Here is a 15,736-nt window from a genome sequence, read left to right on the forward strand (position 1 = left end):
GAATGATCTTTCAACTACTTTTAAAGGAATAAATCATTTTTTATTCTTTAAATACGAAGTTTTGACGCATTTTGATCGATATTTACCGAAATATCGAAATATTTGTGCCGAGCTCAAAACATTTCGTCAGATTGGCTTTGTGCCGATAGTTCGGCAGTTCTGAGATTTAGCAAGCTAGAGCTTAAAAAATTGGGATTTCGATTTTTCTGAACTATAAAATTGGTTTCTAATGTATTCAAAGCCCATTGATATTTAAAAAATCCGATAAATGATTAATTTTTCACTTTAAGAAATTTATAACAAATCATGTATGCTGAAACATTCTTTGATAGTTACAACAACCAAAATAATACCACCTTCAATCAAAATGGTTGAATATGATGATTGTATTTGCGTTTTTACCGTCTTCGCAGAATCAAATATACACAAAGCAAAAATTTTCCCAAATTGTGGTTATTTGTCTAGTGTGAAGTGTGATTATGTCCGCAAAGTGACCCTGACTTGTCAAATGATCCGGCATGTGTGCCTGCTATTGTATTGAACTGTCGATTGTTTACCTTTCTACAAGCAGAACAACAAAACGTAAGTAGAGGAATGCATATGCAATAACACCGTAAATATGTTTCAGATGGTTGTATCGCTCACTTTCCTATTTTAGGAAACAATGTTGATGATTACACATTTCACGAGAGGCCTGGAGAAGTGGCTGCAGTTGACAACGATTCAGCATCGGTGTTTTGCCGCTGCCGGGAGACGGTGTTGGAAATGCAGTAGCTTAGAAGTTAAGAACACTTTTTTCTGTGCATCTTGTGGCACAATACGCGAAACATCGAAGGACGAAGTGAGTACCGTAGAGGAGGGACATAATGTATTAGCCTACAAATCAGGCTCGTTGACTGGCGAACCACTGATTGATTTCGTTGTAGGATTTCTTCGAGCTGTTGAAGGTCAAGCAAGAGTTCAAGATAGATTCCTCGACGTTAGTGCAAAATTATCGTCACATTCAGAGTATGATACACCCGGACAAGTTTGCACAAAAATCCGAACAAGAAAAGACACTCGCATTGGAATGGAGCTCGTTAATTAACAAAGCTTACAGGACACTTTCAAAATCAATTGACCGAGGCAAGTACATGCTTGCGTTGAAAGGAGTTTCCATTTCGGAAGAAAATACGTCCGTCGATAAAGAATTTCTGCTTGACATGATGGACGTCAACGAATCGGTGGAAGATGCTCATAGCGCAGATGAACTACAGCAACTAGGATCACAATTGTCGGTAGACATCGAAGCGCTCAACTCAAAGCTTATCCATCTTTTTGAGACGGATGATGTGGAAGGTGCCAAAGAGACGATCATTCGTCTAAAGTATATGCTAAACGTGGAGAACACCATAAAAGAAAAGCTACTGCAGCTGAATCTAAAATCATGAAATCATTAAAATTAAGTAGAGATTCAGAGTGCAATATAAAGTTTTGCTGAATTGAAGGTAGCATGTCCACATGAGTTAATTGTTTGTGTAGGTAGGAATAAAGTGAAACATTCGTTGAGATGCAAGTTTGATAACGTTAAAATATTCACGAATATGAATGTGTGTCATGCAGCAAAACAGGCAAACAGTTAGCCCATGCAACAAAATTCGATGATTTTGACGGTTGACAGTTCTGCAGTGTGAATTTCATAGAAATTGATCGCAGCAAGCATTAGCACGCGCAGGAAGGATTTTGTGTGGAAATCAGCGATTTGGTGATATATTCTGACCCCTGTGCGAAGCGAGCAAGCCGCGAATTACATCACAATGGTACAGAAATCGTCGGGATTCGTTGGCTTCTTCAAAAATATCTACTACGATGAGTACAAATGGTATGTATGGCTGTTGTTCGATGGTGCCTGATTGCATTTGTCACTTTGCTGCTTGCCTATCACGAGTTTGACGAGTTTTGTTTATTACATTCAGGGCTCTCGTGAAAAGTGCCTCGCTGTTCATCGTGGGCGTACGATTTGCACAGGAATGTGTCGGTCTGGAATTGATGCCATCGGTGGCACACTAGAGCAGCAGAACTAAACATTAGTGTTACAATATTATCGCAATAAATCCTTGTTCCATAATGCCGTATTCCTTCGTGGCGCTTTGTTTACTGTTGGTGGTTTCCGGTAGGGCCGATCCCGGCAAGAGCGGGTACAATTTCGTGTTAATACTTGCAGATGACCAAGATATCATGCTGCATGGTATGGTAGGTATCTTTGACCCATTATTGGCTTTAGCGTGAGTATCAATCCCGAACTTTCCATGATTTTCAGACTCCGATGGCAAAAACCCTCGAACAGATCGCGAACGAAGGAATAACCTTTGTCAACGCCGTAAGATGTTCATGTTTTCATGAGTTTTTTACTTTAATGCATGTTATTTGACGCGTGTTGTTGGGTTATTTGCAGTTCACAACGTCTCCAATTTGTTGTCCTTCACGAAGTTCCATTCTAACGGGCCAATATGCTCACAATCATAAAACATACAACAATTCCCTGTCCGGTGGGTGCTACGGGTCGTTTTGGAAGAAAAAGATCGAGCCGCAGGCACTCCCTGCTTTGCTATACAATGCTGGGTATGAGACATTTTTCGCCGGCAAGTATCTAAACGAATATTATTCCGAGGCCGTTCCATCGGGATGGTCGCAATGGTTCGGTTTGCATGGAAATTCACGCTACTACAACTTCACCGTCACCGAAAATGGCAAGGCAGTCCACTATTCCGATGAATATTTTACTGACTATCTGGTGAGTGGTCTGCTCGGCAGTGCGGCTAGACGCGTTCGATAGACTGCATTTTCCGTGGATAACATTTATTTGTTTTTAGAATTCAAAGTCGATAGAGTTTCTGCAGAAAGTGACCGAAGGAAAGCCGTTTTTTGCGATGATCGCACCACCAGCACCGCACGCACCGTTTACTCCAGCACATCGGCACGATAAACTTTTCCCGAACGTGAAGGCAGTTCGAACACCAAATTTCAACATATCGTCCAGTCCTTTGCGTAATGCAAAAAGCCTACAACATAATGACGGGCACATTTGCTAATGACCGTTTCACCCTTTCTTCAAATAATAGAAAAACATTGGCTCTTAACAATGGAACCATCAACGTTACCGGCGGAATTTTCGGATGAAATAGACTCTATCCATCGCAAAAGATGGCAAACATTGATGGCAGTGGATGATATGGTAAAAAACATTGTCACCGCGCTGGAGGGCAAAAAAATGCTCGAAAAGACCTTCATTTTCTACACTTCCGACAACGGTTTTCATTTAGGTAAACGCTCTAGCGATACGGGAAAACCGAGGCTTCTACTAATGTTTTACTTCTATCACCTGCAGGACAATTCTCTCAAGCGTATGACAAACGACAACCGTATGAAACAGATATTCGGGTTCCTTTGCTCGTCCGAGGCCCTTCCATTCGTCCGAAAACGGTACATGAATCGGCGGTCGCGTTAATCGACATCGTACCAACGATACTTCAACTAGCCAACGTGGAACTTCCGTTCTCTATGGATGGTCGACCATTGCCGCTGAGCAACGATCGAGCGGATGTCATTGAACGCCAAATCTTAGTTGAATACTGGGGAGAAGGAACCACGGACACGTACAACCCACTGTGTCCGTGGTCAGCGGAAGACAGGCTTCAGCTTTGCACCCTAGATGCAGCGTGTCACTGCCAGGACGCATGGAACAATACATTCAACTGTGTTCGTCATCTGGCACGTGATATGAATTTCGTTTACTGCGAGTTCAAAGACGATCAGGTACGGACGGACCTCCCATGGGAGCAGTTAACGGGGTTGCGGATATAACTATTTTTGATATTTTGCAGAATTTCGTCGAAGCGTACGATATTGCAACTGACCTGTACCAAATGGATAACATTGCATATGACATTCTTCCCTCTGTTAGAGCAAAGTACAGTTTGGCACTGCAAAATTTGTCCGCCTGTGTAGGACCTACGTGTAATTTAATCTACTGATCGACGGTGGAATGATCGTTTGAATGTAGCGTCTCTCTAAATGTGGTTCTGATTATTAGAATGTAGAATCTAGCCTACCAAAAACAGATGAACGAATAAAATAATCAACAATTAAAAAGAAGGGAAAAGTATTTTATATTTTACATAAGGTACAAGTATTTCCCATTCTCTCTCTCTCTCTCTCTCTCTCTCTCTCTCTCTATTTGGCCTAACTATCTCCTAGGTCATGCCTGCCATTTCTGACTTACTACACTTAATGATATCATGTAGCTAGATAGTTAATTCTCACTACAGGGCAATGGTCCGGATGGGATTTGAACCCCGGACCTTCCGTATCTGGGTACTATGAGTTACTATGAACCATTGGTTGCTATGAGTGCTATTAGTATTGGGTGCAATCCATATTTTCCCTTAGGATTCGGATTAACTAGACTTCTGACTGTTCTCAAAAGCAATTCAGCTGTTCTTAGCAACCATTGTAAATTTCGATATAAATATCGAGCAATGTGCAGCGTTCATACAGCGTTGTGATTGGAGAAAGTGATTGATTGCCTTTGGTGTTTGGCCATAATTTGCAGTTAAAAGTGGAAGTTAAAAAAAGGAAATCGACAACAAATAATTGGACTAAACGTGTAGCAGTGCGTGCGGAAAGCAAGATGGCAGAAAGTGTAAATAGTGCGATCGTAAAGCTACGTGATCAGAACTACGCGAAATGCGAATTGAAGCTTTCCTGACTGGTGATAGACTGTGGAGTGCAGTAAGACAATCCAAGCTGGGAGAGGGCGTCGTAGGGCGCAGAGTAGCGAGAAGGTGATGCTAGATATCGGCCATGCACAAGACAACGATCAACTTGTTCATGTTATGCAGGGTCCAAGAGTACCACAGGCAGCCCAGCTTGACCGTAAAATGGACATTCGATGCACCCTGTATAACAAGAGCGTGTCAGACGAATAGTGGCGGATCTAACGGTGGGTGCTTGGACGGATCTAAAAGCTGCCGGTCAGGACGCCGTCGGTTGCCTTGTATACGTGGCCTCACGTTAGGGATTCCGTTGTAAGGGACCTGTCCAAAGAAATTAGTGGGAGACCACCTGAAATTAATTTCAGAACAAACGTTGCTTACTGATGAGATGTGCCTAAATTTGTGCTACTGTTGCTATGGACGTGTGACGATGTGACTGCGGCTACCGTTGGAGAGCAGGTGTGCTTCTACCTGGGATGCCCATGTGAGGTAAGTACTCAAACTCTGTTTTTGTTTTAATTCCAATAGCACGGCCTGGTCGCTTTGCTAACAAAAACACTTCGATCGATACCCAAGATTCGTTTAGACCATTTTGTATAATAATTTTGTATAAAATTTATTCTATGTTCTTTTGAACGCAACATTTGAGCAAATGGTACCCATTATTAGCTTACTCTGAGTGTTACAATCATAATAAGTTGTTTTTAAAACGTTGCCCCATTCTATCGTCGTCAGATGTTTCAGAAATTGTTGCTCGTTTTTCTAACGCATGATGACAAGTACCTTGTGTAATAGCAATATCGTTTGATCTCTTCAGTCGAATGAGACTATTGCCATCACTTTTTGATCGTGGCTCGCAGATTGGAACTTCTGCAAGATTCCATGTACATTTTCTCCATGCTCCATGCATTACACGATCTTGGCCTGCTGTAGAAATTCTCTGAACCGGTGACGTTAGAGCGTCCATAACTGCCAAATCCATTCTCATGGTCTATCTAGCGGCTAAATTGAATAACGAACTGGGTTGTCTGGTATCATTCGCACGACATGAACAGACCACCGGATGTATACATTATTCTCATGTACAGTAAAATAAACTCTACGGGCATAAAACAATATTTGCTGTACAAAAGATGGAATTAGACATTCTTGTCTCATTCCAGAAATTAGAAAATGTTGTAAAAGTTACATCATATATCGTCGGCGGTCAGGAAGTAATTAACGATCCCTAATGGATATTTGAGAGGATCGCTATTATATGGTCGGATACACGCGAAGGCTGCGTATCGAACCACATTTAGAATAACCCTTCCGTGTAGAACCAAGAATCCAATTATGGTTAAAATAAATTAAGAAGGTCAGAAATAGCAGGCCTAGAAATCATAAGGTTGCATTGTCATAAGGTTCATAAGGTTGATTTTTGCTATGTAGCTCTTTACACTACATATTAGAATAGTCAGCCAAGAGGCAAGAGCTCTGTCATGTGAAAGACCAAATTTGCATCACAACGTTATATTAATGAAAATACACATTCCAGATGTACGTACTACTTGCTGCGGTAACTTACTGTACTCGGCAGACACGAAAAAGGCAACAATGAAGCACGTGTTAAGACTAAGATCACGGTATCGCCCGCTGTTTCATGTAATTTTGGGTTTTATTGGCTTCACAATGTTACAACATAATAATATGTACAGCGTTGATCGACGTTAGTAACAGTTGAACTCAATGCGGCAATTACCGTACTCAATTTGACGAACTCTGGACCTGATTGATGTCACTATGCCGCGGAACGTGTCTTTAATCTCACTCACTTATTCGCTACCTAAATCGTACGCATAATAGTTGGCACGACATATTGTTAAAACCGATAAACCTGCTTAATAGCTACATCCATTCATTCGTTATGTATTGCATGAGGTGATGAAAGGGTGATTGCTCTTTTGGGACACTTGTCTGTTTCATGAAGTGTGTGTGAGTGTGTTTTTTTTTGTTCGTTAAGATCGAGAAGAGAGGGTGAAGCTCGTAAAGCTTCATTTTATTGGTACCGATTATTAAAACTTTTCTTCACTTTTTTTAGCTATGCACATATGTGATGTATATTCACTTGTCACCCGTGGAGCTTATATTACATACGCTATGCAACCGATAGGAAATCAACAGCGGTAGAATGTATTGCTGAAACTAGCCGGAAGCTGGTCGAGCGAAGGTGTTTCAGTCCTATCAAACCTTGATCACATCGTTTGGATACTGGTTCGGTGGAGGCGTATCACCATTGCGGGTTCCGTCCCGTCACATGAACACATCGTTGGTCAGGGTCGGCTTTCGCGGGGTAGTAGGCACGCCGTGCAGAAATTTGGATTCGTCCTCGAACGTGACCATCTTTTCGCGTGGCTTCGGTGCCGCCAGCATGGTCGAGCTGGCCGCGTGCTGCGTCACCAGGTTGCGCTTGGGCGGTGGGAGCGCGAGATCGCCTACGCCAGACAGATTAAATTCGCTAACGCTGCGAGGTACGAAATATTCCATGTGATTCTCCATGATGCCGGTCGAGCGCCGCGCAGGAGTATTGCGATGAAATGCGCTAGAGCGGCGCGGAAGCGAGTTGTACTCGTTGGGGATGAAATCGTTGGGCCGTTGTCAGGATTTTATTGGCGTCATGGCGACGGAAACGAGCGCCACATCCTCGGTGGAGGTGGGCAGTGATTCCGGGATGGTAAACTTCTTCAACCAGATGATAAGCTCCGTTTGGATAAGACTGAAGCACATCGCCACGACGGCCATACCAATAATGATGTACGCTGATGCGGCGTATTGTGCAACGGTACCCTTGGGCATGAGATCTCCGAACCCGATGGTACCAAGGGAAGTAAAACAAAAGTAAAGGCTCTCCAAAACGCCCCAAGGCTGCAGTTTATGAAACAGCACCGCCCCTAGTGTAATATAGCAGATCAGTATCATAATGCAGACCGATATTGGTACAACGGATTGGGAGTGCAGTTTGTTGTTGGCAGCCATTCCGCCACGCAAACCGTGCGCGTTGAGGGCGTATGCGCAGGGATCGTGAATGGTAGTGCCACCGTGATTCCAGGTTTGATGGTAGCTCGATTGCTGCGACCGTTTGTGCATCTCTGCCACCGTGGCTTTGCTGCTCATCGGAACGCTGACACTGCCAATGCTGGAGCTGCTGCTGTTGCTGTTGTTGGTGCTCCCCGGAGAGGAGCGGTTCGGTCGTAGTCGTCGAAAAAGACAACGCATACCACTCGACAAGCCTTCGCCGATGGCCGAGAGGTACAGCAATATGATGGGTATTCCGAAAAGCGCATAAATCAGTGCTGCTACACGTCCCCATTGGGTCCGTGGAGAGATGCCGCTAAAACCTATACAGCAGGCCGAGTAGAGAGAATCAAACATTACGATGAAAGTAAACTCTAGCGCCATTAAACCATATCTTTTCATCAGCAATCGTTCCTGCTAGGTGCTATATTTATACCAGATAATTCACAATATATTAAGAAATGAAAAGAAACAAAAAATTTACTGTGATAGTGCCAGGGTGCAGCGGTATGTTTTATCAATGTTTACAATTTATAAAGGCTATAATTAAATTCGAAATCAAATTTTGAATAGTGAAAGTGATGATTTTATACCTATACTGGCTGTAAAAATTATATACGCTATACTGCAAACGGTTTAGAATTTCCGGTTTATCATGGTGCACTGTGTGAAATATTACAATTTATTGACAGAAATGTTGAACAATTCTTACCTATTGTTGTTATTAACGTTAACGAGTACAGGAAAGCGGACGCAAATGTCCACTTGTAGGGCCGTGTGTTTTGCTGTACATTGGTCACCTGTTGAGTGCGAGATGCTCGAACTGATCTTATTATCGTATCCTGAGAACGATAGGAAAGTACACAAAATATTAGATTTGGAAAAAAGTACATTTTGACAGCATGTTATAATGCTGCATTCGTTTAATCTAAATTTTAGGGCATGTAAATTCCGCATTTAAACTAATATATTCACCTGAAAATGCAATATCTCCTGCGCTGCCAAACGGGTCCAATTTTCTTTATACAGAATGTTTAAATCTTCTGTAATGGACCACAATCGATCAACAGTCCTGGTAGGAAAAGAAGTATTGATAGGTTGAAAACAGAAAATAAACACACTTGTTATTCACACAACGTTTGAAGAGGTGTGTAGCGACAGTTTGCGATAAACCTATCAAATCTACGAGCTATGACGCAGGTACTTACTTGAGGCGCATTTCTGCACTAACTAAATCATGCCTTGGATATGGTTTGGATGCCGCAACGGATGTCTCAATAATATCTCCATCCTCGCCATCGCCTTCCAGCGTGACGAAAAGTACCGATCCAAGAGCTGTGTAGGCCAGTACCAGCACGAGAACTCCTGTAAGAAAATGACCGAAGAACCCCTCGTGAACATAGCGTTGAGCATTAGGCGTTCGAGTGGTACAATACCCAGAGCCGAAGCGCATTGAGATTTCGGTGCTTGCTGGCAGCCACAGAGTGTAACAGCTTCATTTTTATCTATCTTTGACGCTGTGGTGGAAAAACACAGTGATGGGCTTTGTGGACGAGATGATGTACCACTGCCAATAAAGTTGGGAACCTGAAGTGGTGGTTTGGTGTTCATTCTGAGAGGCTATTGATTGTGTGGCTTTAATAAAAGCGGGTTTTCTTGTATTAATGTGTTGGTCGGAGTATTCTGGTACGTAGAACCGTTATTCCGTTCGCTATACACAGCGCATTTCCATGAACCTTTAATGAGGAATGAAATATATAATAATTAGTATACCTAAAATCGATGGATATGTTTTTCTTTGAAATATTTAGCGTTTTTTGGAAAACATTTGAAACAATTAGTTTTGAACGTGTAGTGTGAGTCATTGTGAGAAATTATACTACCAAATTCTGATATACTAAAGCGTTATTTATTTCAAACTTCCAATGGTGTTGGGTTCATTATCTGTTCTGTTAGAGGGTATATCTTGGTGCTACGATATGTAGGGAATGATAATATTTTTGAAATATTTTATCAATTAAGTAGAGTAGTTTAAATCTGTGGTAAAAAGAATACCGAAACTATTCGAAACAAATTTCCAAATAAAATAACCAGTATGTCTATCATGCGGCAAAAGAAAACGAAACTCGACAAATGGTATTCAATTTTTCATCTTATGCAATTGCTGAAAAATTACAGCTGGACTGACTCTCCAGCTACGCACAAAATCAAGTCAAGAAAAGCCAAAAAAGCAGAAACATTTCAAGGTTGTAGAGGCAAAGACTCAATAAACTTACTTTCAGGATAAATTGTACAGCTATATTTAGGCTACTATATCAACTTATACGAAAGACGTCGGGTGCCTTAAAGTCTTCAGCTTTGGCATTCTCATTCTCATAGCATCGGTAACAAATCCTGAATGCATTAAAGTTGCATTAAAAGTTTAGGGTCATGTTTAAACACATTTAAGGATATCTAAAAGTCCAATATCTGATGAGGATGAATCAATCAACTCTTTTTCAAAGCCTAACCGTTATACTGTTGAAGAAAAAATTTACGACAGTTATTTAACAGCTTTTAGCAATCTTTCATCACTGTCAAATTAAACGAATGCCGTAGGGGTATTCAGTTTTCGAGGCATCGAATAAATCAACAGTTGACATACAGCTACAGGAGTTTGTATCCATATCCCTTTGGGCAATGCGTGCGAGGATGAGAGTGAGTGGTTCGAATGCTAGATGTTGTTAAATTTATGTTATAAATCAATTGTTAATTACTTTATTTTATTATTTATTAATCTGAAAGTGGGTCGTAAAATAGAAGGAAAGGTAACTTGTCTGACGCCATTGGGTATAAAGTCGATTAAGTCTGGCTAGCGAACAATTGGAGCGGTCCGGTGGCCGAGGCGATAACGGCACCGGTCTTCAAGCGGCAGGACCGGGGTTGAAATCCCATTCAGATTTGTAGTAGTCACGTAGTCACGTTCGACGTGCGTAGGGCTGACTACTTTACTACGGGTAAAATTAAGTCGTAGAAAGCCAGAAATGGCAGGCCAAAACCTCTCGCGGTTGTAGCGCCAAGGAAGAAGAAGAAGAACGAACAATTGGAAAAATATTGGTCATGGAAAATATTTAACAGCATTGCTTAGCAATCATTTAATACTCATATTGGTAAAACAATACAATTTTTGAAATTCTTCTGAATATTTTTACTCGGTTGATAATATAACAAAAAAAAAAAAAACAGGAAAACTATGAATATGTGCAGGATAGCATTGTAATACTGATCGCAAGGGTGAATTTTAATAGAATTTTCCTTATTTTTACACTACATTGCTTTATTTGTAATCTATAAATGTAATGTAAATTTGGAATCAATAGTAAAGCTTAAATCAGTCTAAACAGACCCTATTCCAAACCTGAGCGATCATAAAATTATTCTATACACTTCTGCTCGAAACACCCTTAAGAGAAATAGCTTAGAAAATGTAGTAAACCAAAATGTCTATACCAGTAATCAATATTATGCTCATTATATTTTATATATTGTAATTGATTAATAGGACAAGCTACTGCTATCTGTCTTATTTAACCATATTGAAAAATATGGTTTTCGTAAGGTATTCAAACCTCCAGAGTTCCGATCCTTTACGTAGTTTACTTTACATCTCGTTGTCAATCTTGTGTACGGTCAACATGGGATGGGATAAAAAATCAGCAGTTCAAAATTAGTAATCACTTGTTTGTAGTGCCACACCATCCGCGGGGCTACGCGACAGTTTTGACACTTTTTGAATCGGGTCAGACGGCCATTCCGGAAGTTCGTAAGACTTCAGCGAGTAACTATCAACTCGCAAAATTAATACTTGCCTATGCCTACTCCCGAAATAAGTCAAATGATGTATCTGTCACTGATACTTCCCATTTTGTATCCCAAAAACGTTAAACCCCCAGTACATGAAGCTTAAATTGCAAAAGTTTTTACTTGATATGAACGGAATGTTTCCTACTTTACCTCAAAGAGTTTATAGCTCGGATAGGAGAAAGCTGTAGCGTGAAAATTTGACGGTTTTATATTCAGAAGAACAGAAGAAACGCAAAACTAACGACGAACGGAGTGATTGTTCAATGTGCAATCACTACAAACATCCTACAAAATGTGGCTGTTTAATCGGCTTTGAAACACGAGTATACTAAACGAATATTTTTACACGACCAACGATCGTTTTAATCGATTTTAGATGAAGTTTTGTTCTCACATTTCTTGTTTTTTTTTATGATTTTTTCACCCGCTGATCGAGAGCCGATTACATAGACCATTCCGCTGCGGATCATCAAAGAAGCCGTAATGGAAGACCAAGATCTCTTGAAGTTGTAAAGCAAAAAAGATAGTTAGTCTGTTTCTGCTACAAGAAAACGGTCTAGACAGGATTTTCCTGTCGTGTGGAAAACAGATCCGCTGCCAGCAAATCAATCTGGACTTGAGATACTACTTCAGTGTGATATCCACATTTGTTAATGCACAGGCGAATCTGCATGCAATTCGGAATCGTTAGTCGTTGGAAGGAGAAGAGTCTTCTAATACTAATGGTAAGCTGTACTAATGGGCAAGCTGTATTCTTAATGCACAAAGGAAGTTCAATCTTTGTACTAGTACTTATTCGCGAAAAGACTCACTTACTACTTAAAGCTTTTGTTACTGGGTTAACGTACTTGTGGTTGGTTTTGCGTCGTTCCAAAACCTGCTGTTGCAGGTTTTTGTGTGATTATGGAGTGTTGGAGGAAATTAAGGGCCACCGGATATGTTGTTTGTATATTTAATCTCGTTATTTTTAAAATAACGCAAGGGATGAGCAAACAATTATGCTAATAAAGTAATGACAAAAGAACATATTTTGGACTTTGAAAACCATTTGACGTTAGATTACAATGAGAGGTGAAACAAACACCGTCTGCAGTAATTAGCAAATCAGGCAATCGGTATTTTTTAAACCAACGTTCTTGAGCTTTTATAGGAATAATTGCTGTAGGTTGTGTATATAATAGGTTGTGGAATAATTGCTGTACCATATGTGTAGGTTTATGGTATGGGGCACCGTGTTGTGTTGCTCAAATTGGGAATATAATAAAAAAAAACAAATCAAATGTTTAATGCATCTTAGAACGCAACATACCAACACTACAGCTCCGTCGTATCCGTATGGTTTCGGCACCCGCTTCCTGGTGACGACTGCAATACGTTCACTCGCTCTTCGCAATCTATTGTCTCGGTAAGAAAATCACACCAAACATAGCAAATATCTGACGAAACTCTCAAACTTCCCACACTGGAAGCAACTCCGACGTGTATCATAATCCGATTTTGGCTTTGTGGAAATTGGGTTTCTGATTTTAGCACAATACTATTGCCAAGAGATCGAAGCTGTCAAGAGAGAGAAAGAGCGTTAGAGAGCGAGAGAGCGAGAGAGTGTGTGCATGTGGAATGAAGGCTCCTTTGCGTAGTAAAATAAACGTGTGGAGCAAAATGGGGAGCAAAATCAATGTGAGAGGTTTCTACTCCTTTCGTTATAATGCTGCGTCCCAAAAGCTGCCCGGTTTTATATCATGGCTGAGAAAATCTAGACGTTTAGCCACCCGCACTGGTAATACGAAATTTCATCGATTTTGCCTTATCGTTCACTAACACCGCTTGTAATCAATTCTAAATCATCGCATTTTCATATCACTGTGCCTGTTTTTTGACAAGCCACACCTTTCGAACTTGCACTCGAAACGCGTCCTATAACGCGTTTAATAATTAATTTTACACCGCCCGTTTGCTCGATGAAGCGCTTAAACGGGTTTTGCACTTATTAGCTTTATGCTCTAACTCACATGCTTTGATCCAGCTGACGGAACTAGCACTGAGCACTGGGGTTATAGAGCTAATCGACCACCAATGCCAACACACCCACATCGAACAAATGTTGACTCATGGTGCAGGTTAACACACATGAAGCTGGAAACTATTTCCCGTTTTTCACGGATCATTTAACGTCTTATCACAACCACGCACACACACACGCACAGGACACTATTTCATAGCATTTGCAGAAGGGACGCCATTTTTTCTGTTTTTTCGAACTTGTTTTGCCGATGCTCTTATCGTATTAAGTTACATCCACGAAAGCTTTACGGCATCGTAGATACTTGAAACTGTAGTATTAGACCAGCCATTACTCGTTCACATGAATGCTGGGCATCAGGGGGCATCCATCCCGAAAGGTATGCAATCAAAAGCTTTTCCAAAATGCACACACCTTCTCACATTAGACGATGACCTATTAATGTTGTTGTTGCGTTTTTGTTACCCGGAAAGATTAATCAGCAAAATGCTTTTTTTTCACCGCCTCACGAAATCGTTATTCACGATTGGCACCATTTTGCACCAACACAATCACTAACTATTGACGGACACTGGTGACGCTTTGCAAGCGGGTAATTGCGGGATGCTGTATAAGGTTATACCTGGTCCGCAGGAGGTATGTCAAATGTTATTTCTGCAGGTAGATTCAAAGCCGTTGTTCCCACACACACGGGAGTCTCGCGTATTACTAATCCTTACCACATAGAAGAGCAAAGAGGCTGCAGACAACTGGAGATTCATCTTAACCTCTCCATTGTTGAGAGCGTTTCGGTGAAGTGTCTTCACTCGGTTTGGTGCCCAAAGTCGAACAAATGTTCCAGCATGCTCTCTGAGTCCCAGGGAAAAATGTTGCTAGGCTCCATTGAGAAAGCAAGGGTACAAATGGAAACAGGCACATACTTCTTATGCGCATGCCTCTTCAAAGCAAACGATTGATAAGAGAGAGAGAGAGAGAGTTTTTCAGCCACATGCTGCTCATTTTCGGAAGCTCCACATTTGCTTTTTTTTTTTTTAAATTCAAAACACGAATTATCAATGAGAGGATAACATTGTGATAGATCATGGCAGTTTATTTGACAAGCAAAAAAGTAAAAAATAACTGACTAATACAACACGTAGTTGTGAGTAATAATTTAATTAACTCTTATGATAAAATGTTATCCTGCATCCTATTACGTTTCCTTAACAACGAAGGACAGTGCAAACAAGTGCAGTTATTACTAAATGTATCGCCATGTACACAGTATCCGGAGTATTTAAATTCCAAACGGTTTCGATGTGGATGGATTGAGCTGGAGCTCGAATCCGGATTGCATTGCAAACTGGATTCTAGATGGGGTATTTTAATATTGAAGAGCATGGGGATAGTTGGTACGGGAATGTTTTTCCTACGTATGGCGGGACGTTTGAAATGGGCTTCGATATCAGGTCCTATCGTATGAAATATTGATACCTCTACCATTAGGCCATCGAATCGCCCTACTTTGCCTTGACTTATTCCGTAATTTAATGATATAGTTGCTCGTCAGTTGTGTTGTCGGTTACTTGGTTAAGCTTGTGAATGCAATCGAATCGCCCTCTGCAAATATTAAGCGTTTAATACAATAATAATTCGTTTAGTCTTGTGTGAGTTGGAAGGACAATCCGCGGTGGTAGTTGTAAAAGTGGCACCTATCTTTCTTTCACGCAGTGGATACGAATATCGAATCCTATCCAGACCGACCATCTTTCTTCCCCCCGACGCACTATTGATTATTCCACCAAATCCTCGAAAGAATTGAAGTATTTCAAAGCAAAAAAGAATAACAAGAACAAGTGTAGGTTTTTATTTCTTTTTTTGCACATATTTATCCTACAAATAAATAAATGAATAAGTGATCTACAATAAGTTGATTAAAGATTAGTAATCTGATTAAATATGATAGATATGAAAAATGACCGATTATTTATTACACCTCGTCGCCTTGGCCGTATATTATGAAACTATTGGTTGACCTTGATATATTCGAATAAAGATCAATGTGTAGGCAGTCTTTATTAAAAGA

General features: G+C 40.8%; 3 protein-coding genes across 3 annotated transcripts; 2 read left to right on the top strand and 1 right to left on the bottom strand.

Moving 5' to 3' along the window:
- Positions 1–469: 469 nt before the first annotated feature.
- LOC118512416 (iron-sulfur cluster co-chaperone protein HscB) lies at positions 470–1,778 on the top strand. Its single transcript, XM_036056815.1, has 4 exons — positions 470–582; positions 659–841; positions 927–1,443; positions 1,670–1,778. The coding sequence occupies exons 2-3, from the start codon at positions 665–667 to the stop codon at positions 1,428–1,430; spliced, it is 681 nt and encodes a 226-aa protein (XP_035912708.1). The 5' UTR covers positions 470–582; positions 659–664; the 3' UTR covers positions 1,431–1,443; positions 1,670–1,778.
- LOC118512415 (N-acetylglucosamine-6-sulfatase-like) lies at positions 1,459–4,134 on the top strand. The gene is made up of 8 exons (XM_036056814.1): positions 1,459–1,861; positions 1,956–2,232; positions 2,300–2,359; positions 2,435–2,773; positions 2,853–3,027; positions 3,102–3,302; positions 3,368–3,795; positions 3,864–4,134. Exons 2-8 carry the CDS (start codon positions 2,107–2,109, stop codon positions 4,011–4,013), a joined length of 1,479 nt encoding a protein of 492 aa, XP_035912707.1. The 5' UTR covers positions 1,459–1,861; positions 1,956–2,106; the 3' UTR covers positions 4,014–4,134.
- A 2,778-nt stretch (positions 4,135–6,912) lies between these two features.
- On the bottom strand, positions 6,913–14,537 carry LOC118512417 (TWiK family of potassium channels protein 18). The gene is given in 7 exon segments (XM_036056816.1): positions 6,913–8,131; positions 8,521–8,650; positions 8,784–8,880; positions 9,017–9,173; positions 9,245–9,544; positions 12,961–13,208; positions 14,391–14,537. Coding segments are annotated over 5 exon segments (1,644 nt in total). The 5' UTR covers positions 9,420–9,544; positions 12,961–13,208; positions 14,391–14,537; the 3' UTR covers positions 6,913–7,046.
- Between the last annotated feature and the right edge of the window lie 1,199 nt (positions 14,538–15,736).

The sequence above is a fragment of the Anopheles stephensi genome, chromosome 3, assembly GCF_013141755.1.
Source record: "Anopheles stephensi strain Indian chromosome 3, UCI_ANSTEP_V1.0, whole genome shotgun sequence".
In the NCBI taxonomy this organism is placed as follows: domain Eukaryota; kingdom Metazoa; phylum Arthropoda; class Insecta; order Diptera; family Culicidae; genus Anopheles; species Anopheles stephensi.